This window comes from Peromyscus leucopus, chromosome 3 (genome assembly GCF_004664715.2).
Source record: "Peromyscus leucopus breed LL Stock chromosome 3, UCI_PerLeu_2.1, whole genome shotgun sequence".
In the NCBI taxonomy this organism is placed as follows: Eukaryota; Metazoa; Chordata; class Mammalia; order Rodentia; family Cricetidae; genus Peromyscus; species Peromyscus leucopus.
In genome coordinates this window covers 130,770,984-130,797,202 of record NC_051065.1, presented here as the reverse complement: position 1 = coordinate 130,797,202, position 26,219 = coordinate 130,770,984, and the positions used below count along the sequence as shown (strand labels likewise).

The following is a 26,219-nucleotide window of genomic DNA, read 5'->3' as shown; positions in this document are numbered from 1 at the left end:
CACAGAAAGGAATGGCCCTAGACTCTAGGTGAGAGCAAGGCAAGCATACAGGAGGAGCACTTCATCAGTAGTCACTCTGGCAACCATGGCCACTACACTGTAAGCAAGAGCAAGGGATGAAAGTTATTTGACTGCAGAAAAATTCAGACTATTCAGTTTATTTAGTATTCAGAAAGAGTCTATTTATCTTTAAAACCTGCACTACAATCATGGTAAAAATGAACCACAGACTCGGAGTATTTATAATTAGTATGATCTTATTATCAATAAAAAAAATCAGCTATTTCACACTATTTAATCTCTATAAAGGGCTTTTTTAAGGTTTAATAATTACTAACTAAATTTTAATAGGAAACACACTATTGAACCTATTTATTTTATTCACTGTACCAAAGCATAAATCTGACATTCTATCATACTTTTATAAAAAGCAAAACAGAGTCTGGCTTAAAAATTATCCATGTAGTACATGGGCACTATTAGTCATTTTAGAAAATACAGCTGAGATGTGAACTCATTTAACAAGCATTCCAAAGGTAATAAGAAAATGATTTCCACATAAAATGCCATATTCCTAATATCTATACAATTATTTTTAATTAAAAAAATTTTTAGGAAAAATTTCAATTTTAACTATTATACAAATTATATTTCACACTATTTTTAAGCTTCTTTTCTATGGGTCAAACTTACACAGATAATACAACTCTCTTAACATCTCCTTTTAACAGCTGACATGAACTAGGCTGTATTCCAGCATACCACTAGTTCTCAGGGTGGTACCACTGTGGCTGGCAGCAGAGCCCACCCTTTTCTACTGGTGCTTTTCTAGAGCATGGTCACAGCTTGATATCTTGCCATCTTTTTGTTTCAGAAGTGTGGGTGGAACTACTGAAGATTTTTAAATGCCAATGTGTATCTCTGGAAGTACAGACATGATCAGCTCAACAGAAAAGGCCTTTACTAAACTCAACCCTTTAGTGACTTTAGGCAATTACACATTCATAACCAAGACATACCTGCCTACCCAAAGCATTAAAAATCAGTTCTGTTTAGAGTTATTCAACATAGTTTTTGTTTGTTTGTCTTTTGCTGAAACAAGGCTCAACATGTAGCCCAAACTAGCCTCAAACTCACAACCCTGACTCAGCTTCAAATGTACCATGATTATGAGTATGAGCCACCACATCCAGCTTAACCTAACTTAAAAATGACCAGGAGATAAAGGTGTTGGGCTGGATCAAGCAAAGGCTGACTATGACCATCTCTAGCTGCTGAGGTATACAGAGAAGCTGCATTCTCAAACACTGGAAAGTGACCTCCACTGGAGTAACAGAAATTAAAGAGTTCAGCTTCAACAGAGTACACAGCCTCAAACTGGGTAGGGATTAGAACCAGACTGAGAAAAAGATCCTCACTGCACTGGAAATGGTATGTAGGGAAAGAGAGAACATCAAAGCCTAGATGTCAGTGTGGTGGCTGGCATATAAGCCATACTGCATCTAACTGAACACTGCTACTTTTCAAAGCTAGACATAATTCACTGTTACCGAAACCTCACTGACTATACTTCATGTAACAGGTGCATACAGCAAGATTGCCACACATGCTGCTGCTAGGACTTCTTGGCCTTACCACTTCCTAAAAACTGACTACAATTGAAAATCAAAAGCTGTCTACATCCACCTTCTCACCTGAGCCTCGGTACCCCAGAAAAGAACAGCTGAGGCCTTCAGCAGAATTCACACTCCCACGGAGCCTGCATGACTTCTAACTAATGACTTAGCATTCTAAAACTAACAAAACCATTCATGAACAGGATGCCAACCTGGCTTAATGATGTCCCTGGGTGCCAATGCAGTGCTCAACTCACATGAGCGTGCCACAAGCATTCACTGACGTTTTCCAGAGTGTTTAAAGTTTGTTAAAACAAACCAACAAAATGATGAACAAATTCAGATGTTATTTCCTTACACATCAGCTGACTCACATTTGTTTTGTTTTGTTTTTTTTTTAGACTGGGTCTCTCTACATAGCCATGGCTATTGTAGAACTCACTCCGTAGACCAGGCTGGCCTTGAACTCAAAGACCTACCTGCCTCTACCTCCCAAGTGCTAGAATTAAAGGTGTGTACCACTACACCCAGTTGGTCACATTTTTTACAATTAAATATTTTGTAAAGTAGTAAATTTATTTTTCAAGTTTTTAACTGAATTTTTACTCCCAAAATGAGCTTTCTAAAACAATATGATTGTGATTAAGAAAGAAGCAGCATTTTCTAATTCAAACCACTAAAGCTTACCTTATAATTCAAGTCTATTATGATTGAAGAAAAAAAATAAATATATGTCCTAAAATTCATGATTCATCTAAAAATATTCTTAAAACTTCAAAAAAATTCTCAAAACCAGCAATCTCCTTTTAAACAATTTGTTTTTCCTAATTCTGGACATAAGACATCCAATCAAAAATACTGTGTGAAGATAACACCCTCCCCTCCCCTTGCCTGAGAGCTGACAGGCACCTGTTCTGCATGCCACATGTACAAGCAAACCCTGATGACTTCATGCTCCAAGTATGCTCCATCCATGGTTAAGATGTAGGTCCCAAAGCCAGGTCACTTAGGCTGCGATTGTGGCTCTGCTGCCTTCTACTGATCCCTTAAGGAAACTACTGTTTTGCTTTGCTCACCCACAGAATAGGATTAGAGTATCATCCCTCAAAGATCTCTTGAAACTCAAATAACTTGCTATTGTAAAGCACTCAGATGGGATCTAGCATGTAGCAAAATCTTCAAGACTCTCTGGCTTGTCTCTAGGTCTGTGGAGAGGCAGTGTCTGCCAGGATGACCAAAAGGCATGTTATCATTATCTCATTACCATGATATCTCATGGCAGCCCAGAGTGTCAAGGAAGAGCAGTAACATCTCAGCCCCCTTTGCAGCTGCTAATATCCACTCTACCCCCTACCCCTACCCCACGTCCCATCTTTCTCAAATTCTGTTTACAGAACAGAAAAATCAGGAAACAAAAGGTAACATCATAGTAAGTTTTCAGGTTCATGAGAAGGGTTCACTTCTTCCTAGTGCATAAAAATGCCCCATCACTGTGGACAAGATGGCTAAGACAAAAGCAAAGGACAGGAGGCTAAGGCAGACCCTTTGTACTCTGTGAAGCAACTATCAGACCATCAGAGGAGCACTGGCTAAGACTGACTTAAATGCTGGAGATTTAGAACAGCAGAATATGCATTTGTACGGGGTTAAGTATCTTACTGAAAGAATCAGAAACTTATGAAAACCTGATATATAACCTTCAAACATGAGCTTAAGAATTAGCACAGCCCCCAACACAGTTAGCCATACCTGTTTCCACTCTGTATATCACACAACACAGTAACACACTTAATACTTTTCTATCATCTAAGAACATAAGTTTCATAAAGATAGAGTGACTGGCAATCTTTGTCCTCTAGTGCCTAACTATATAGTACAAAATAAATACCAATTCAGTCATGTATCACTCAATGATAAAGACACGTGTTCTGAGAAATGCCACACTGGCCAGTATTCACCACTTCATGGTATGCAATGGCACACCTAAGGCAGCCAATCCCAAGGCAATATGATCTTATGGGAGAACCATGATGCATGATCCATGACCAAAAAGTCATTATGCAGCATCCCACTGTAAATGCTATGTGGCGTATTTTTCATCCTGTAAGATTTCTGAACTAAGAAAGTCTAGTAACTAACAAGTGTTTAGTTTCTCATTCAGAATTCTCTTTTCTCTTGCTCTTCGATGACTATTATCAAACTGACTGAGGCCTCACATTGTTTACGGTGTCAAAGAACTCAAGAAATAAAGTATGAATAATTTTGAAATTAAAACAGTATTGACAATTATTATTCCTACTAATGGGAGTCAATTCTTTGTTTGGATTTTTTGATGTTTGTTGTTTTTTGAACTTTTATATATGGGTGTTTGCCTGCATTTATGGTTGCACCATGTACATGCAAGTACCCCCCATGGAGGCCAGAAGAGGGTACTGGTTCCCCTGGAATTAGAGTTAGAGACAGCTGTGAGCTGCCATGTGAGTGCTGGGAATTAAACATGAGTCCTGTGGATGAACAGACAGTGTGGTCAATTGTGACATTTTGACATTATGGGATAGCAATAGCAAAATATATCCAAATTACAGAGGATATATAAAAATTATTTGAATATATTTACCAAACATAACACATTTTATTCAGAATTATCAAATTGTTTTTTCTAAATTAATATCAAAATCAGCCTTATTTCTAAATGTAACTATTCTAAGGCCTGGATCATAGGATGGTACTATGGACATATTAAACTAAAAGCATTATCTTTATACTCTTGCTGTTCTGTTATTTGTTTGGCTCATTCTTCTGAGAACAGTCTCACATCACAGCTTAGGCTGGTCCTGGAACTACCTACACAGCCCAGTCTGGCCCTCTCCTCCACCCCTGCAAGCCCTCCATGTGGCTCCACAGCCACTTCTCTTCTGCACACTTCCCATATGACATTACATTCAGTGATGGCAAGATATACTGCTTCCTCAACCATGTCTGTCCTTGCCAAACTGTTGCTCTGCTTGCCTGAGACAGTACCCTTGTGTCCCAAGGATTTAATTTCTGCCCTTTCCTTTTATAAAACTTCTGTCATCTGACCAACAACTATCACACTCTAAAAGTGGCTAATCTGACAAGACTTCACTTCCTTAAGTTGTTAGTAGTCGATATCATTTTTATACAACCTATTTTTTTAATTGTTCTAAGCTAAGTGTGTATTGGAATATATTCTTACTTTATAAAACAAATCTAATATGGTATATTTCATTTTCTCACTAAAAAGCAATCAACAAAACTACCATTTTCATTTTAGTGAATGTCAGCACAATGGAAAAGCTTGTCTAGAAACAGAGGTAACTTCCTTAAAGAGTCAGAAATTAGGATCCCTCTACATTTGCACAGGCTGACAAGCCAGATCACGAACATGACTCACTCCTCGTCAAACAATACACAGCAGAGTTTTCATCTTTGACTCTTGCATACAAAGAATACTGAAAGGAAAGCGTTACCTGAAATGCTGAGCCCTTTGATACTTTTGCTTCACTATAAAATACACTGACACAAAGAACTGAAAACATTCTTTAAATACCAGCTTTAGCGTTTAATTAAAATAGTTCCAAATTTAATCTCAAAAATAATTTTAGATATTTATATTAGTAAGAAAATATGTTTTTATCAAAAAGAAACTAGTTGGCATTACTAAAACACATCATCAGCTGTAAAGTTTTCTTGTTTTTTAATTGCTACAGACTATATACCAATTACTTATAAAGAGAAATTGGAACGTCATGTGGAAGGAGGAAAGCTTAGAGATGTTAATCTCCCTGGAAAATCTGTCCTGCTATGAAATTTTAGAATACTTCTAGCATTATATATGAAAATGCTAAGAGTCACATTTCCTGGTAATTTATAAAACAGTAAAAATTCTCTATTAAATCTGATCATGCAGTTTAAACATGCTTTAAGGTTTATCTGGCTGGTTGTTTAATGTATTTAACAAATGCTGCTTGATGGTAAAGCTAATGCCTGTATCACTTACCAGATATGAAAATACTAACCAAAATTCATAAATAGAATTTAATTATATTCCGAAAGTTAGTCTCATAAGCAAAGTCATTCATAATTTATGGTATGGTTTTGATGTGCTTTAGCTCATGTATTTTTATACTTGCATTTCTATGCAAATTACAAGTTGTGACATAACTATTACAGAATGCATCCATGTAACTGAATTGATCTATTTAATCTAGAACATCTCTAAAACCTCACTGAGCTGCCATAATTTCTGTCAGCATATGTAATACTGAATGACCAGTAAAATACCTGAATTGAAACTATTCCAGTCTAGCAGTTTGTAAGATCTTGTGTTACCCATAATTCCGACAAAGGCTGAGTTCAAAACAGCAAATTAGTTGATCAGTTTTAGGTGCAGAATAGTAGGAATAAAAGGAAAAAAAAACTACAAACAAGAACACAATTGACAACAGCACTTGACAGGAACTGGAAGACAGACAGCAGAGTTAATAAGAAATAGAGACAGGAAAGGCAGGAGAAGCAAGCTACAGTCACCTACAATTAACTGTCATTTGGTCCCCTGGGTGCCGGAAACCACCCGTCTTTCTGTTTATGCTTCTACTTGCCTGGTATTTAACAAAGGAAGGAGCGCTAAGAACTCAGAAGTCATCACCAAGAGAACTAATGGCAATGTGTTTGGTTTGGTTTGTTGTTTTGTTTGTTTTTGTTTTTTACGAGGCAGAGTTTCTCTGTGTAACAGCTCTGGCTGTCCTGGAACTCACTCTGCAGACCAGGCTGGCCTCAAACTCACAGAGATCTGCCTGTCTCTGCCTCCCGAGTGCTGGAATTAAAGGCGTGTGCCACCACCACCCGGCTGGGGCAATGGTTTTAAAATAAGATTGTTTCCCTTTTCCACTAAAAATGAAATTAAAATGTTTCATAGTCACTAGTTAAAAACTAACTGCAAGGAAACACACTGCACAAGCATCTCTCCCAGCACAGCAGCAGTGCCCATTCCACTACAGCACCGCGGTGATACGTCTAATCCAGGGCTTCACCGAGTGTCACCATCACCTCTTCTCAACAAACTCTATCATTGTAACAGAAAATTACTTGAGGGCCTTAGAGAAGCTGTTAGGTAAATGTTCCATCTTAGTGCATAATATGTACATAAAAGAATCCAAAGAGAGTTTATTTTAAATCAAAATAAGATATTGGGACCATTAGAATTACACTTGGTAAGTATTAGACTAAAAACAAGGCAAACTAAAAATGTAACTCTGTACTATTTCATAGTATTTGCATACAGATATATGCACTTGAACTTCTGAGAATAATCCACTAATAATAACTGAGGCTTCCCATGCATGATGGACAGCTATTCTGAGAGAGAGGAGGAGAAAACTGGTGAGCAGCTAGTTACAGCATACAAAACTCATTCTAAAAAGACACTCTCTCTCTCCTGGGTTCTCAGGTTTCTAGTACGGCTGGAAGGAATTGGTGGGTATGATAAACTCTCAAGAAGATTTTGTAAATGTACGTAACATTTTGAGATAATTATCTCCATTTAAAGCTAATTTAAATAACTTATTTGGAAGCAACAAAATGAAAGAAGAAATCAATTGAATATACTTCTAAACTGTTTTGGACAGTATCGTGTCAATGAGTGCCATCAAAATATCAGTCATCCATGGAAAGCACAGTGACTGTCAGGTTTCACAGCCTGGTCTTTCCTTACACTTCCTGGAATTGAATTTGCTACAGAAAGTTAGAATATCATGTGCTACATGGTAGCAGTCTGACTGCCCACTAAGTGCTACAGGGTGGACAATACAGTAAGAAAAATGAGATCTTACACTGACCATAAAAGTAAGAAAGGGGGAAAATAAACCAAACCAAAACAAAATACTGGAGCAGAGAGGATGTATTTGCTCACTTTAGAGCTAAATAAACATGAGTAGCACTGCCTTTCTGAAGTCACATTTGCAAGTTAGAAGAATTCTATTCTTCTCAGGTAAAATCAAACCACAGAGCACCATTTAAATTTAATTGTAAAGAATAGTTAATGCTCTGTTATACTCAAAAGCACTATCCATAATATTTTCCATCCCAATCGTTTTCAGAGCATTCTTTTCTTCTTTTCCTACATGTCACAAAGAAGTTGCTGTAAGTGAGGAATTAATGGCTTCTAAAATACGCAAAAGTACAGATGCCAACATTACTTCAGGTTTACGGTGCTTGAGCAAATGTCTGGGCATGAAATACAACTACCTAGGGAGCTACCATTATTGATGATGCTTGATGTAGAGTGAGAAAATTCACCTGGGGGTTCTAACCCAAGGCCCTAAAGTGCCAGGACCAGGCTTGCCTGCCTTCTGTGTCATTCACATGCTGTTCTTTAAAGACATGAGCTACTGCTCCTCCTTGTTTGGCCATACGGGCAAGTGAAAAACATAAACAACTTCATGTAATGGCCATGAAGGCCAAACAGTAAAAACCTTTAACTCCTTAAAGCAAATATAAAGCTAACCCAAACATTCATTAATGAGCCCCTCAAAATGATAACCTAGCCAGAAGTAAATCAAAATGTACTCATTTGTTATTCATTAAAAATAACTAATATATACTTCTTAGTTTACCTTTAAGTGCAATTACTGAAAATATTTCAAAATAACATGTGCCAGTTTATAATCTGTTTTCATCTCTCTTCAGGTTAAATTTGCTTTCAATATTCATCAAAATCAATTTTTACAACCACACCTCAAGTAAAAGCAGTAAAATCAAACTTATCAGAAAACATACCAGGATTGTGGATCCGATCTAAAAGCTTCACAGAGCGTGCACTAACCACACCACCGACATGCACGAGGAGTCCAGGAGGAAAGGCCGTCAAGGTGAGGAAGGGGAATTCCTGGTGAAGACAAGGGCAGAACAGATGAGACCAAATGGATAGTAGAAGGCTCTGCTCATGCAGATCCTAACCCAGGAAATGCATGGCCTGAAAAAAAATACACTACACCTGCTTTTTCCTTAAATTCCCCAGATGCTCACAGCTCCAAATCTGTTCCCCTACATCCGAGGTAGCATTCAGAATCCAGCAGCCTTATCAGTTCTGAGTTGGGGAAAATGTTCAATAGTCCCCAGCTGAGCTACTCAAAACATACTCTTCTCTCTTCTCAAACTCTACTCCAACACCATTTCCCAATGGCACAGGGCAGGACAGCCTGGCAACCCATATGCCTTTCTCAGTAATGATGTCTCGACATGCAGGTACACAGGCTATTGGAAAGTATTTATTCCCAAGGCCTGCATGCAACAAGAGGCCTAGATAAAGGAAGTGTAGGACATGGAGTGAAAAGACAGGCAGTCTAGAGAGTGAGAAAGAGAAAGTAAACAGCTAGGTGAAGTGAGAGCCAATCTCTGTGTGACCAGGAGCAAAAAGAGCCACATACTGTATGTTAAGCAGAGGAAAGAAGCACACAGTAGAGTCAGGGAACACACAATCCTACAGGCTCTCCAAGCTGTGGCTCCCCTTCTGCCATAAGGATGACAAGAAGAACTCAAAAGAAAAAGGAAACAATAGGGAACTCACTCAACGAGCACCAGCAGGAAAGGGGAATGTCTGTGTGTGCCCAAACACGGGCCATGTGCCATGGAAAAAGTGGATGCAAGGAAGAGGTGATGGCTACCTGACCTGCCTGGCTGTGAGATGAATGCAGCTCTCTTAACCAGAAGTCATTAACCAACAGCCCTGACCACTTTCAACATAATAAGAGCTGGAAAACAGCCCAACAAACCCTCAGAGGACTGCAAGTATTAAGGTTCATGCACTGCATTCCCAAGGCATCTCCGCAGGGGATGCTCACACTGGTAGAAAGTAGTTACAGATGCTAAAAATACTTGTCAGTCTAAAATTCATCATTATCAAATTTTCTAGGCCACAGCAGACTAAATGCAACAAATAAAAAAAAAGAGCAACTACTAAAAACAGGCACGTATAAAAGCAGCAAGACGACCTTGAAGCTGCTTGAAGCATGGAATTACAAGACTGCTGAAGCACAATGCATACGGCAGAGCAACTTGCAATTTTCAGCACAAAGGAACCGTCCTGCACACCTGCATAAACATAAAAAGTGCACATGGGTGTGCATATACATAAACACATTAAAATCCAGTCAAAACTCAGAAGTGATCTTTACTTTAACAAGGACCAGAACTGCTACACTGTATAAGAAGGGTAAAAAGCCAAATCCATAGAATTGTTTATGTTTGACCTAGACTGAAACATGGAAGTGAATATTAGAAAATATATGGCGAAAGGTATATAATACTTTTTGTCAAAAATGTATTATTTTCATCTGAACTTTTATACGTTAAATTTTAAATCAGACATGTATAAGTGGCTAATGTTATTTAAATGTAGTAAATTAGGTCCATAGAATTTTCCAGGCTTTTTTTTTTTTTTTCAATTTTAGGAACAATTCTTAAAATATCTAAGTTATATGATGGTCTCAAAGAATAAAATGTACTTTATACTTATTCGTTATACATCCATCTTTTAAATATTAAGACAAGAACCACTGTTAAAAAAAAAAAAAAGGTTTGTAAACTAAATGGAAGACACGACTTCCAGCCCTGGGGACAGCAACGCAATATAGAGTCTGCCTGGCTGTGTGCAGGGTCCAAGGTGTGATCACCTCTACAAGGGATGGAGAGACAAGTAGGAGGGAGGGAAGAGGGGGAAGGAGGGGAAGCAGATCAGGGGACTTGTAAAGGATGAGCTATGAAGTTTCATACTAAAACCAGTCAGAGCAGAAAAACACAATGGTGCTTCAAGAGGGGCCAGCTTGCTCTGCTGATGGAGTCTCTCTTACACAACCCCAGTCCATCCAGCCAGCACACTGATTCACTTTAAAATACAAGATTTAATCAACAATAGGCAAAAACTATCAGAATTATTCGGGCCAAGTCCTTCTGCAAAGTATCCTCCAACTAAAGAAGTTATTGCCATTACTGACAGCAAGTAAAACATGGCCATCTCCACGTCGCACGAGACTGCGGGCCCATGCTGACCTATGCCAGGGCCTATGTTAAGTGCAGAAAATGACTTTCAAAAATGCCCCAACCAAAAGAGAGGTGCTATTATAACTCCACATTTTAGAAAGCAGAGCATGGCAGGGCCCTCTATTCCTGTCCTCCTTAGCAGTAAACCTTAAAACCTACATTAGTTCTTATTTCTCAGTAAATATCATTCAGAACTTGGTTTAAGTTATACAGTCTACGCATTACACCTGCTGAATTTATAGAGCTGCTCTTTTCTTCTCCCCTCTGACAAAGGCAGCTTCCCCAAGATCAGTCCAAGCATGCTATGCTTTCAATGTCTGAATGTCAGTTTGAGAAACTAAAAAAAGACACATTCTCTAGAAAGTCCATTAATGTTTAAAGTATCCTTTCCTGTTGTCCCCAGACATTTTACTTGTTGACCTTTGATATAAGCTAAGAGCATGAATTATAAGAATATCTGATAGTGTGTCTTTAAAGAAAGGTAGTTGAAAAATCAATAAAACATAGCAGAAGTATTATTTTCAATAGATTTACATGGAGTTTTTCTTTACGATATATAAATGGCTCAATTTTTATATCAACTCTTTTGTCATCCCCAGAGCACAGAGTGAATTTCTAAAGCTGGAGAGATGGCTCAGGAGTAAAGAGCAGCCACTGCTCCAGAGGATCCAGACTTGGTTCCCAGCACCCATGTCAGTTGTTAGCTCACACCACCTATAACTCCAGGGGATCATGCCTTCTGCTGGCCTCTGCATGCATTCAAACACACCTGAGCATACACATACAGACACATGCAAATCATTAAACATAGAAATACATCTTAAAAACAACCCAGCACCATGCTAGATCCCTGCAATGGTTTATCATACAATTTTACCCTACTTATTAATAAGGAGATCTTAATTCACTATAAATCCACTTTTTATCCATGTTTCCCCAAAGTATGTTCCTTGGGAATAGGTAAATAACTAGGCTTCTTTCCTTTCCTTTTTCCCCATGTAGTCCAGGCTGGTCTTGAACTCAGAACCCACAAGCCCCAGATTCTAAGTGCTAGGACTGTAGGTATATGCCTCGGCATCCAGCTCCAGCTTTCTTTACTGAGGAAAAATACACAACTAAAAACCTATGTGAATACTTTTAAAACCAATTATTTTTAATGCTCTTAGTATATCCTCGCACAGATGTTTTCATACATACCTGCACACTTCTGCAGAGAACTTACTGTACTGCTACATGCCTTTTCCCCAAACAAAAGTGACATCAACAGCAGCCAGAGGTGACTGGAAAAGCCAAAGACACTGCTGCTTTTGCTGCTTCTTCTAAACTTGGGGGAATGCAAGGGACTACTACTGCATATGGGAATGGTACAGATGCAATACCATAACAATGTCAGGTTTTACAAGGTCTTACACAAAACCGTAGTTCTTAATACCTTTGCTTTTAATCCTATGAAGACTGTCTACTAACATATACCTGTAAGACGAATTGCTAAACAATCTTATATGAAATAAAACCTGGAGCCAGGTATTGGGGTGAACACTGAAAGATCTGAGAAACAGAACAAGCCACAGACAACCTCACCTCGCCAATTCCTCAGCTGATCTTATTTCCTCAGAATGGAAGCCTCTGTGTCCTCACCCGAATGGATCTCAGCTGAACTGCTGCTAAAGCCTAAAAGCTTAACAAACTTAGTTCCTGGTCCTCACGCCTTATATACCTTTCTGCTTCCTGCCATCACTTCCTGAGATTAAAGGTGTGTGTCACTATGCCTGGTGGTTTCCAGTGTGGCTTTGAACTCCGAGATCCAGATGGATCTCTGCCTCCAGAAGGCTAGGATTAAAGGCATGTGCTACCACTCCCTAACCTCTACATTTAATATAGTGGCTATTCTGTTCTCTGACCCCCAGATAAGTTTATTGGGGCACATAATATATCAACCACATTTCCCCTTTTTTTGTTTAAAATAAAAAAAAAGTTATAGTATATGCCCAGTGTGCTGATGTGTCCAAGATTTTATACTCTTTAAAAGCACATCAGAGGCCATCAAGATGGCCTAGTGGGTAAAGACACTTGCTGCCAAGCCTGACAACCTGAGTTCAACTGACCACATGGAAGTAGAGAAGCCACTCCCATGAGTTATTCTCGGGCCTCCATATGTGCACCACAGCATTCATGCACCCACAAACCTACCTCCGCCCATACAAAATAAATTTTAAAATGTAATAAAATACAGTTTGAAAAGTACAAGTAGAAGCCTAATGTGTTTGTGATGCCTATAATCCCAGTTTGAGAGGTAGACATCATTCTTAACTACATAGTACGTTTGAAGCCATGCTCTGCTACATGACACTGTATCTCAAAAAAAAAAAAAAACATATTAGAAAATACAAATCTGAGCCAGGCACACACCTTTACAACCAGCACTCAGGAGGCAGATGATCTCTATGAGTTCGAGGCCAGGCTGGTCTACAAAGCAAGTTCCAGAACAGCCAAGGCTACACAGAGAAACTCTGTCTCAATAAATAAATAAATAAATAAATAAATAAATAAATAAATGAATGAATGAATGAATGAATGAACGAACGAACGAATGAATAAATGAATGAACGAACAAATAAATAAGTAAATAAATAAGCAAATAAGTAAGAAGAAAAAGGAAGGAAGGAAGGAAGGAAGGAAGGAAGGAAGGGACGAACGAACGAACGAACGAACGAACGAACGAACGAACGAACGAACATAAATCTGGCCAAATTCTGTGGCACACATCAATAATACCAGCATTTAATCGGTAAAGGCATGGGCTAGGCATGGTGGCGCATGCCTTTAATCCTAGCACTTGGGAGGCAGAGTCAGGCAGATGTCTGTGAGTCCAAGGTCAGCCTGGTCTACAGAGTGAATCCCAGGACAGTCAGGACTCTATGGAAAGACCTGGTCTCAAAAAACCTAAATAAATAGTAAGTAAAATAGCAACAAAAACAAAAAAGAGGCAGAGGCAGGAGTTAAAGGTGATCCTTGGGTACACAGTTGGCTCAGGCCAACCTAGACTACATGAGACCCTGTCTTAAAAAAACGAAACAAAATCCTCTACATGTTTTCACTCAACTGACATTCCTATCTCCAAACCCTCAGATGCTCTGATGGGCGTACACAACCTGGACTAACCAGAGAAACCAAGAAAATGTAAAGGGGCCATAGATGTGGGACAGCGAGGGGCAGTTTGCAGGTAACACAAAGTAAGAAACATTAAAAAATGGGGAGTGGACTCCAACTACAAAAGAATGGAGCTCAAACATATGGTGAAGAAGGGAGGCAAATAATACCAGGGCTATGATTCCTTGAAGGTTGTTTGATAAACCTTCAATGAATCATTTTATAGTTACTTAAAATTATAAGCAATACATATGTGTATATATGGGTACACACACACACACACACTAGCTTAAAGGAAGTTAAGCCACTTGGGCTAACAACACTCCCTTATAGAACTATAGACTAACAAAAATCCCAGTACCAGACATGAAAAACCTCCTTTCAAATGGTTGGTCAAGGTAGTCCAAGGGACTCCTAAAACAACAAACTGTAAATGTAAACTTTTGCTGTCTTTCAGAGATCAAGGGTGGGCCCCTAGTGCTGAAGATACCACAGATTAAGGACACAAGACTCATAAGTAACTATAATTTACTTATAATTTAAGCTGCACCTGACCTGAAAGTTTCTTTTTCCTGCAATCAAACCTCCATGGTACCAGAGAATAGTATGCAAGCTATCAAAAGAGAGATAGGATTGAACAGCCCTACCCAGCTGCAACACCTGTGAACATGACGATGAACAACATGCAAGATATCCTAAAGGTTCAACAGGAACACTCACACGTTGGTGGTGATCACAGCTGCTGAGTGGACTTAAAGCCCACTCAATAGGAGGGATATCATTGCTGACTCATAGCTTCCTAGCTAGTGAGGTCATGGACATTAGAAAAGACTCTGCCACATTACTAACCCAGCATAATTCCTCACTACATTATAAATCTTATTCTTAGACACACAGGTAAGTGTATAAGGACACACCACCACTCTTCAGCAATGAAGCCTCTCTTTACAGCAAATGAAAACTATCACAGAAAACTACAGGTGGACACAAGGAAGGGATTAATGGATCTGAGGATCCCAGCCCCAACAGAAACATCTACATCACAGCTCCTGCATCTATGGCTCAGAGAAGCTCTCAGAAAAGGGAGCAGAAAGACTGTAAGAGCCAGAATCCCAAGAAGTCTGCTGTAAAACATTCTCTCCTAGAAATGGCTACATAAACAAGCCAGAAAGAACAATGGCAGTATCAATGGACATGCCAATGCAGAAGGGGTAATCTCATGGAGTGCCACCCCTAGACAAAGAACTACAAGCTACTAATGACTATTCAGAGAAGGATTAGCTTCTCTCGGGGATGAGTCAACTTATTGGTTGTCTAATGCAGAGTGGTCAGCGCTGAAACCATATGCATACAAACAAAAACAGACTTAGCAGGTTGTACTTACATATTTTTGCAAATAAATAGATATGTATGTATGTATGTAATAATAATTTTTATTTATTTATTTATTTATTTTGGTTTTTCGAGACAGGGTTTCTCTGTGTAGCTTTGCGCCTTTCCTGGAACTCACTTGGTAGCCCAGGCTGACCTCGAACTCACAGAGATCCGCTTGGATCTGCCTCCCGAGTGCTGGGATTAAAGGCGTGCGCCACCACCGCCCGGCTAGGCTCACAACCAAAAATAATTTTTAAAAATAGGCTATTAACTTGAGAGTGGGTGGATATGGGAGGAGCTGGACAGAGAAATGGGAGGGAGGAAAGTGATGAAATTCTATTTCAATTTAAAACATATTTTAAAGAAACACACACAACTTTTACTTAGGCATTGTAATCCCAGCATTTGCAAGGTTAAAGCAGTACGATTATGAGTTCAGAGCTAGCCTGAGCTACATAGTGAGATCCCTGTTAGCCTGGGCTACAGATTAGACACCACCTCAAAAAATAAAAACAAAACAAAAAAGTCCACAAATTTTATCTAAACCAAATCCAAAATTATTTGAATGTCTCCCATGAAATGGTTGTAAAGGTCTGTGGCACAGACAGTAAAGTCACCAACCAGCATGTCACACAGCCACATTTCCAGTCCACTATCTCATCAACCAAGATTTTCTCTTTATGTGAATTCTAAAACAGCAATTAGATTTAAAAAAAGAATGGGAGAAGGCAAAGATAAAACCATTCTGGCCTAAAACATGATGAACAGACACGCACGCCTCCACTCTGATCCTGTTCTCCATACTTTAATCTTTGGCCATGACTGTGGTGGTGGTGGTGGTGGTGGTGGTGGTGGTGGTGGTGGTGGTGGTGGTGGTGGTGGTGGTCGGTGTGCTGCCAAGACAGGAGTAGGTGAAGAGCAAGTGCAGTTTAATGGGGCACAAAACAAAGGACTGAAGGCTGAGGACACAGCTCAGTGGGAAGGTGCTTGCCCAGCATGTACAAGGCCCTGGGGTTCAATCCCAAGTACTGCACGAAAACAAGAGACCTGGCTAGAGCTCAACTCATTACCACACTTCAGCTCTGCTCACTTCACCCTTGTCTAAAAGGTAAACAGGATGTAAATAGCTACTTGCAGCATAAGAAAAAAACTGCCTAGAGAATAAACTTATCGTCTGCAGTCAGAGAATCAGAAACAAACTGTTCTCGGAGGCAGACTGCAGAAAGAAGGTGTGCCTTTTACGGTGTTCACTCCACCTCACCTTTGTTCTCTCCCAAGTGCTGGTATAAAATGAACAAACAAAATAAGAGTCTATAAGTGCTTATAGCTTCCGAAGCAGACCGAAAGAAAGCTGTGGAGCGCTGTCTGAATTGAAGCACAGGACAGGACACACGGAACCATGCACTGCATTAGCAGAAAAGAACAGGAGCCTCACAGTACTAAGTTCAGAAAAAGCCAGCAACATTTGTTAAAAGCTTAAATAAAACTTAGATGAACAAGATGAAAAGTAGGAAAGCTTCTAACACAAGGCACAGGCTCTCATACGTGTTCAGAAACATACCCGCCTTCTACAGAACCTATGAGGCGATCCTCCCTTAGCAATGACGTTTATAAAGAGAGAGAGAGAGAGAGAAATCATCCAAAAACTAGACTCAGTTTCCCACTCAACAAATTAACTAAACATTAAGCATAATTAAAATATTATACTAGAGAACCACTCTATTAATTTTAATCTACGGAGATATAGAAAGTGTGTCTTATTTCTAATAAACAGGCCAGTGAGAAAAATTATATCAGCAGATAAATATGTTAATATACTAGGGCATTATTTTAATGTAATGTTATTAAGATGGTTTTCCGAAAAATATTAACCATTTTCTTTTCTATATTGTAATTTTAATGAAAAAAAGAAATGACTTCATCATTCAGTGGATATTTTCAGGAGAAATATTTTAATTTAAAGATTAGAACACAAAACAAAAAACTTACAAAATTTTTCCAACAGAAAGTAAATACTGGTAAATAAATTACTGTGATATCTTAAAGACGTTTGATCATTAAAACTACAGCATTGCAGATATGATCAAGAATACCTTTCAGAAGTCTTTGAGCCCACAGCAGCCTGGGAACACAAAGCCATGGCGCCAATGCAAGAACAGAAAGTAAAGTGGTGACTCTTACCCGCTGTTCCAACGCCGACTGCGTCTGTTGTCGCAGAAGCGCTTTAAAGGGCCCCCCTTCTTTTCCAGCACTACCACTGCCCATTCCTACAGGACATCAGCACACAAATAACAACCAGACAACTATAAAACAGCAAGCCAGTGTGAGTCAAAACACAAGAAAATGATCCATACATGTCACATATTTTGAGATGGCAACTAACACATACATTTTACTCTACTATACTAAGACTTTCTTTAAAGCAAGACATCGAAGTTCTGGTCAAAGCTAGTTTTAGAATCAATTTATTCTAATAAGAATATTATAACAAGGTAGCAAATCTTCGATAATAGTCTATATTTAAAATGAGACTTTTGATAAAAAATAATCAAAAGACTATTACTATGCTAACAATTTAGGCACACCAAAATATCTAATTAAATATAAAGGAGAAACATACTAACTGCTCATTTAAAATATCACAGCTAAAGAGTATGGAATCAGCATTCAGAATGAAGTTTATTCTCTGCTGACACCCACCTCTGAAAATGGTGTCACACTACAACAGTGTGCTCATTCACAAAAATCAACACAATTTTTTGGAGAAAAAAAAATTACACATGGGTAAATAAATCTCACATGTACATAGTCAGGGATGAAAGAATTCTATTTCCTCCCTCTTAGATGTATTTTAATGTCACATTTCTTTCTCTGCCATTTGTTGTTCCTCTTGTTTTGATACTCCTACAAGAACAAATGTGACCCAAGACTTGTATGGACATGGGATGGGTGAGAAGCTAGTGCTGCAGACTGGGGTGAGCCCACCCTCCTGAGACCAAGATGCACACAGTCCAATTTACTGCAGTGCCTTAAAAAGGAACTAATTCACATTTACATTTTTAGCTGTTCTTGGATAAGGAAACAAAGGTTAGCATGTGTGTAGTCCCATTCTGTTTTTTAAAAATAAAATTTTTCTTATAGTAATCTAAACATTTTTAAGAGACTATACAATGCTAACCGGAAATAAAACTAAGATCTTTATATGAAGCGTATTAAAAGTCACAAAATAAAGGTAAGTTTGCAGTGATAAATAAATTACCAGAAAACATAGCAGAATAACTTGATTAATGTAGTGGATAGAAAAAAGATACAATAAAAGAATATCACCAAAATGAGACTTAAACTGGTTCAAACAGAATAATTTTCTCATGTAGCCTTATGGTTTAGCAACAGGATGGCACAGGTCTGATGTGGATGGAGCAAGTGTGGAGAGAAGGGAGCAAGGCACCTACCACAGTCACTTGAGTAAGGACCTAGGTAGTGATAGTTACAATAAACATCCACATCCATGTCCTGAGACATAATCTTTTTAGGTATAAAGTTTACTATATACTCATAATTATCCATCAAATAACCTCCAATGACATCTTTGTAATTCTGATTAACTGTCAGTAAAATAACTAGTAGACACATAAAGCACACAATCATTCTTTATGGTATAAAATAATATGTTTCAAAGATGATTTAAAATAAAGGGATTAAAAAAGCTGACATAATGTGATCCTACCAGAAGCAGCCAGGAACAGCTCTTCACTGAAAGAAACACTTTTCCTCAGAACGGGGCTGACAAGGCTAGAGTGATGAGGGGTAAGGCTAGATTCCGAGAGGAGGCGGGACTTAAGGTGAAGGGAACCACAAGAGAGGGGGGTGGAGCTGGGGCACAGGTAGATCCCAGGCCCCTGTGGGTAAGGTGCTGTGGAGGAAAGTAGCAAAGATGCAGATTCAGAAGATCAGAAAATGCAGGAGAAGGAAAGCAATGATGAAGCAAAACATAACAGTCAAATGGATTTCAAATGCAGACAAATCAACACTGAGCCTAAGAACACCCACCCGCCAGAACCCGCTAGCCAACACAGTGCAAACCAAAGATACCTTCTCAATTAACAAAGCCCTCTCAAACTCTGCAGTCATTAAAAATCTTTAAATAACTAGCAAGATTTTATGCCATTTACATCACTTTTAACTGACTTCTTCAAACACTTCAATTGCCCACCAATTTTTGTTAGTTGGTTGGTTGTGTGTCTCAAAACTTGTATGGTTGAAAAACACCCCTCTTTAGTATTATGATGAGAAACCTGTTGCTTCAGTCATAAACACTTACTTAAAGTGGTAAAGTTTGGTACCTCCAAATGTTACTAGCTAAGATACTGAATATTGTGGTGTTAATGGACTACTCATTAAAAAATAATCAAAGAGTACTGCCTTATGAATTCAAAATCGTTTTTTCTCTCCAATTTTGAAGTATAAATTAATGCTTTTACTTTTCTCTAAAATTTTTCATACTTTAATCTGACCATAGTACTATTTACAGAGATTTATTTAAAGATTAAAAACCCTGTGGATAGTAAAAAGTATATACAACAGATTGTCTAAGAAAGTAAAATTAACCCCAAATCAAGTGTGTAAATCTTTGTCATACGCCAGCATTCAAAAATTTCACTCTTATTAATTGAGAACTTGGGGAAAATATTTTTAAAGTCTCATTTTTTAAAATGTCATAAATTGGATTCTAATAAATAAGAAAAAATTTAAGAAATCTAAAAGAAAAACAGCATTAATTATAAACAGAAAAATAATTTTCTCAGGCTACCTTTAATATGTCTGCTCTATTTTTGACTTCTCAGTTTATAAATAATAAATCAATAATAATCAGTTTATTCCACTATTTCTTGGAAGACTGAGTCTTGAATGTAGGGAATTAGAAAGCAGAGAAAGTTGCACACTGAATCACAGCTTTAGGAATGTGAGAACATTATCCTGCCAATTCCTAACATAAGTGAAGGCCCTCTGGGCCACTGAAAGGTGATGAAGGACTGGCAGCCAGGCCCAGAGCCGGGGATGCTAACATACACTAAGTAGTTCCTGAGGTGAGTAAACAGAATCAAGCACTCAGAGTCCGCTTATAAGTAATGTTAGAATAGCACGTGGTCTATAAATGAGATTTTAAGAACCAAAATTACAAAGGCCATTGCTAGTGCAGATGATGCCAGTCAGAAAGCGTGAGAGACCTGGTTTGGTCACTTATCTGAAAATCTTTAGGTTTGGCCTTTTATGGAAATTAAAAAACAAAAGGCCAAGAAAACACTTTCAAAACTTTATCTATGGTATAACAAAAATAATCAGTAAGTGTACTGAAAAGTAGCCTAGAACACAGAGTGAGTAGCCAAAGCCTTAAAACTATTGTTAGAAAATCTTACTGTTCATGAGGGCACAAACCCAGAGTACCAGCTACACCTAGCAGCTAATGGGTGACTGCTTCAGCTCACAAGGCAGAGATCAGCCTCAGCAACTTAACAAGATCTGGTCTCCAAAAGCATCCAGGAGCTAGGGGTAAAGCTGAGAGGTAGAATGCTGGCCCAGGATGCATGATGTGATGTGTTTCATCTCCAGTGCCAATAAAAGAAGAGCAGAGACAACAGTACTATCCTAAGTCTATCTTGTTCTGACCATCAGGAACATTAAGGCCAGTCTCTCTCTCTCTCTCTTTTTTTTTTTATTTCATTACAATTTGAATGGTTCAATTTTTATGGCACAAAGATAGCTAAAATGACCCATTCCAAAGCATCCATCACTATAAAATACTATATAAAATGCTACTGTATTTTCAACTGTTACTCCTAATTAACACTATAGAGTCAGCCTTCAGCATCTGTAGGGATTGGTGCTGGAGCCACCATCACCACCTTCCTGCAGTTTCTTATCCAGTGTGGGGTATTATCTACAAATAACCTGTGCACCTCCTCCTGCCTATGTTAATCATCTTCACATTGATTATGATAAGCACATGCTAAGCTAGAGAACAAGCTCTAAGGATGCATCGTCTGGGCAATAATGAAAAGGAAAAGTCACCTGTACTGGAAACAGATGCAATCTTCAAGGATTTTTGTCCTGCACTTGGTTTAATATGCTAAGACTAAGCATATACTTAGAAATAAAGTAACTGTGTTGGAGAGGTGTGACAGAGATGGTAATAAAAACAAAGAGAAAGAAATGGGTGCTTATAGTATTTCTATTCTGTGACCATATTTATAAAAAAGAAAGAAAGAAATTAAGTTTATAATAAATAACACTGCTTTGGAAGTAAGATTTTGTTTTGTTTTCACAAGATATGAATCCATTTTATATTCCTCTCCTAACACTAAAATAAAACATTTAAGGTAATTAAAGATGATAAATTCAAAATAATATAAATAAAAACTGTTTTAATCAATCTGATAGGAAAACTGCTAGAAATAGTACTTAAAATACTAGAAATAGTAAGTCTATAAATTTTCAATCTTTCTTTAAAAATTATTTAAATAATTTAATTCTTTAGGAAGAAGCTAATTTAATCTTTTATCAACTTTTTATCAAAAAACATTAACAAAAATCTAGAAAACATTCATAATACAAACAGGAGAGGGAAAATTATAAATTTAATGAATTAAAAAATATTCAAAGCCAAGGAAATTTAAAATGTAGTTTCAACTTGGAGAGCAAACCTAGCAAAGCTAAGCACCCTGATCCCATGGAGTCAGTATCAACAATGACTAGTTACATGTCGCTCATCAAACAAAATAATTTCCCTATAAAAATGAATTTTAATAACTGAAATGATCAGTGTTTACATTATCTTTTTTGTTTGTTATTTTGTTTTTCGAGACAGGGTTTCTCTGTGTAGCCCTGGCTGTCCTGGAACTCGCTCTGTAGACCAGGCTGGCCTGGAACTCAGAGATCCCCCTGACTGCCTCCTGAGTGCTGGGATTAAAGGTGTGCACCACCACTGCCCGGCTATATTATCTTTTAAGTTAACAAGTTAATAAATAGATGTGACCAATGTCATTTCCTCTTCTCTTTTTGACTTTTCCTTTTTTTCTGTTTTTCCAGTTAAACTCAGGACAATACTTTACACTGATCTAACCTTAAGCCAATAAGCAGATGGACAGACATCTGTACAGCTATACAACCATTCCAGTTCTGCAATATTTCCATAATAAACACACAGAACTAAGTTCTGAAATAAGAAGGGTTATCTGAGTGCAGCCCACTCTGGCAGCTGTTCAAGTGCCTCGAGGCAGCACTCCTCTGGGCCTGAACAGGAAATGAACACTGTCAGCACCCAAAAGTCTCGACTTTGGACTTGATATCAGCAATGATTAAAGTAGTTAAAATGTCACTCTCCAAACAATGCCTCTACAAAAAAATTAATAACTGAAATGATCAGCATTCACATTCACTTTTAACTTAAATGCAGAAATAGGAGGAAAGACTTGGATGGGAAGCTCCTAAGAAACAGAAACAGTTTTTAAAAGAACACGAAAGGTGGGTGGAAGTGCCTTACCAGTCTTGGGTGTCAAACTCAAGTCTGTGTCAGAAGAAGAGGACTGTCGACTGTAGGACTTGGAAGGTGAAAAGGAATAAGTTTGGTTTTTCAGAGGGGTTGAGGGTCCTGATGAGTGAGGATTGGGATTGGGATCTTCATTGAAGGGAATCCTGCCAGAAGAAGGTGGAGACATATTAAGCAATCATGTGCCAAAGGGCTTGACAGTTGGCAACATGATCCAAACATCAGGAAAGAACTGGGGTGGGGCCGGCAGTCATTTCTTAAGTGTGGAGCTGGGAATAAGGCCAAAGACAACGAACTGCTGTTTAACCATTCATCATTCTCCAGATAAATATTCTCTGCATTGAAACAGTTAATAAGCCGAGTGGAAAAGCAAAGAAGCATGAAATGGTAGACTAATGGGGATTAAAAATACATATATTAAAAGGAAAAAATAAAAAGAATAAATAAATGACAAACTATTTAAATAAATGTTTTTGTAAGTTACAAAAGAAAATGATGGCCACAAATGGTGTGTGGAAATATCCGTAACTGTCTTCATATTTACACACACACAAGTATCTCGAAAAGAAAAAACTGTTTCCTTATCCTACAGCATCAGAGTGCCACAGCTAAAAACACAGCAGAGAGGACAATAGGTAGAGCTACATAGAAACACTGCGTTGCTTACCTGTTTTCCAATAGCTCTCTTCCACAGAATGAAACAGACCCTATCGTTTCAAAACCCTACAGACTTTGTACATAAAGAAAATAAGCAAATCAAAGTGTCAGTGTCTGCTTCATTAGAAGCATTATCGATTTCAATTCTAAACAAATACAGAAATAGTGACATAAACACAACTGGAGGGTTCTCAGAATGTAATCCACAAAATCATAGGGCTCTGGGAGGATCTGTGGAAGAGACTTTGGAAGCCGGAAAAACACCTTCGCTTCCATAGTCAGAGCCTTTGTGTCAGCTAAGCAGAAGTCCTTTATTGAAGCTGGATTTGAAGTAAGCAAGGGAAGAAGCAAAGATTTGTGGTACCTGCCTATGCTACCTGCCTGCCTGCCTCTGCAGCCACTCTGCCCGTGGCCTGCCTCTCCCCGCTCTGGAGTCTGAGCAGTCTCGTACCAGTGTAGATGAGAGTGGGAACAGACACAGAGAAGTTCTGAGAAAGCCGTGAGCCAGTAGCAGTGTGAACTGGGCTGTTGTGAGTCGAGCGGCATCCATGGCTTGGAGGGTGAACCAGCGGAGACCTGAGGGAGTTTGTGGTCAAAGTGGAAGAAAAGAAAACAATACACACAACAGGTTGCAAAAGTTGTGTTAAAATTATTTTGAAGGCGCTTTTGTTAAGGGAGAAAACTTATTTTTTTAATCCCTAGCATGCAGAAAGTTAAAATTAAAAAGAACAGCCAATAATTAATTAGTTAGGATATAATTTTAAAGGATCAGATTAATCAAGAACTGTAAGAAAAATAGCAAGTATAATTGTTGATGGAACTAAGAAAGACTACTTGAATTTTAAGTTTCTTTTTAACATACTTGGTTTTTGTTTTCATCAAAAAAGGACTTGCTATTATGTTTAAGGGAGGAAAGCACTCAAAAAGTGAAAGTCAAATACAGAGCTGTCAGTTCTTTTAAACTAAGACATGAATTGCTTATTTAATTATATCTTTCTATGAAAAAAGCTTAGGAATTATTTATGTTTTTAAGACAGAGGTACTTAAAGAACTGTCAGCAGGGAGAGAATATGAGGGAAGTGACCAGGTACAAACAGGCACAGTTCATCCTTTTAACGTACAACACAAACTGAGTAAGAACAGGGTAATCTAGCAACTGGACAGCAAGGGAACACAACACGGCTTTCAAACTCACTGATGCTTTGCTGTGGCTAACATTAAGTCTATTTAGTATGACTGACACATTAAACCTCTTAGAGGTGGTCTGTTTTTATATGCACAACTGAGGGAGTGGAGTTCTTCTCTCCCCTAAAGCCAAAAAGGGCCTTCAAATTCTTCAACTTGGAAGGTCTACAACACAGTTCTGTGCACACAAGAAATCACATGTAAGGCACTTGGAAAGTATCTGTGTGCAGAGTAGTGATCAGTCACACTGAATGCAGCTCTACCACAAGGAGAGCTCAGTGAGGGAAATCAAAGGGACTCTGTGTTGCTATACAACAGCTAAGAGAAACAAAACTTTACAGAGGGCATATATGCCATTAATGCAGGTAAAATATTACAAACACTGCAAAATTCCAAGTATGATATCAAATCAAAGTTCAAATATCTTAGAGCACTACCATGATAGATTCTGAGTTCTATCTGTCTCCTTGTATGAAAGGTTGCCTCAAAATAACACATTTCCAGTGTTAAGTCCATTCCATCCATTCTAATCCTTCATTCATTTAGATAATGTATTAAATCCAATCTGTTTCTTTTTACCAAATTCCAATTTAAAACCAACAGTGTTATACAATAAAGACTAGATTAGTTATAATAAGATAAATCATAACGAATGCTAAAGTATCACCCAAACTAATTCCTTATGACAAATACAGTATAGCCCATGGAGACACAGCAGCCTACATCCCAGGGGGCTTTCTAAACATGGCCTACGTTATAAGAAGCCTTCCAAAGACCCTAACAATGCAGGGTAGAACACTTCACTCTATGTCTCACAAGTTAAAGTATATGGCTGTGAGAGAAAAGGAGAAACAATTCCTCTAGGGTTTACTGAGGGTCTCTTCATGAGTGCACATAAAACACAACCCTGTGGTTTCTTCTTCTAAGGTTCCACCAAGAAAAACACTTTTCACTCAAAACCTGAGCGTACAGATTACTTCAGAGATGCATCTGCGGAAGCCAGGGCTCATGAGGTGGAGTTTTAAACCACATGGTGGCAACAGACAGACTCAGGTCTTGTGTGTGTGTGTGTGTGTGTGTGTGTGTGTGTGTGTGTGTGTGTGTGTTCGTTCATTTATTCGTTTATTTATTTATTTTGAGGCAGAATCTTACCAAGTAGCCCAGGCTGGCCTCCAACCTGAGAGCCTCCTGCCTCAGCCTCTCAAACATTGAGATTACAGGGATATACCATGGTAACAGGCTTCAAGATGCAAGTCTTCAAATTTGGTATGGAAAGGGGGACAGGGTCTGAATCTATGTGCATCTAACTCTACCTGTATCAGCTCAAAGTCCACACTCTTGCAGGACACATTTTATTTATGCATTTTTTACTACAATATCATGAACGCATCCAGGACCTCATGCTTGTTAGGCAAACACTCTACATACCACTGAGCAACATCCCCAGCCTTAAGACACATTTTTAAAGCAAACAGAAGTTACAACTTTTTAAATAATTTCATTTGTAAATACATTTCCAAATAAAATTTGGTACTACTGTGATAAATCTTGTGATCAGAATTTAATCCAAATAACTATAAAGACCATCAAAGGAAGGGGCTACACAAGTATATGCTCAAGATTAAAAAAAA

General features: G+C 38.3%; 1 protein-coding gene across 1 annotated transcript in view; it reads right to left on the bottom strand.

Moving 5' to 3' along the window:
• C2cd5 (C2 calcium dependent domain containing 5) overlaps window positions 1-26,219 on the bottom strand; it is a 104,245-nt gene that overhangs the window by 53,035 nt on the left and 24,991 nt on the right. Inside the window, exons 8-13 of the mRNA XM_037204318.1 lie at window positions 22,741-22,892; window positions 18,928-19,113; window positions 17,382-17,467; window positions 16,762-16,794; window positions 8,415-8,523; window positions 5,922-5,987 (exon numbers count right to left, since the gene is read on the bottom strand). Of these exons, the coding sequence (XP_037060213.1) occupies window positions 5,922-5,987; window positions 8,415-8,523; window positions 16,762-16,794; window positions 17,382-17,467; window positions 18,928-19,113; window positions 22,741-22,892 (632 nt within the window). The remainder of the gene's footprint in view (window positions 1-5,921; window positions 5,988-8,414; window positions 8,524-16,761; window positions 16,795-17,381; window positions 17,468-18,927; window positions 19,114-22,740; window positions 22,893-26,219) is intronic.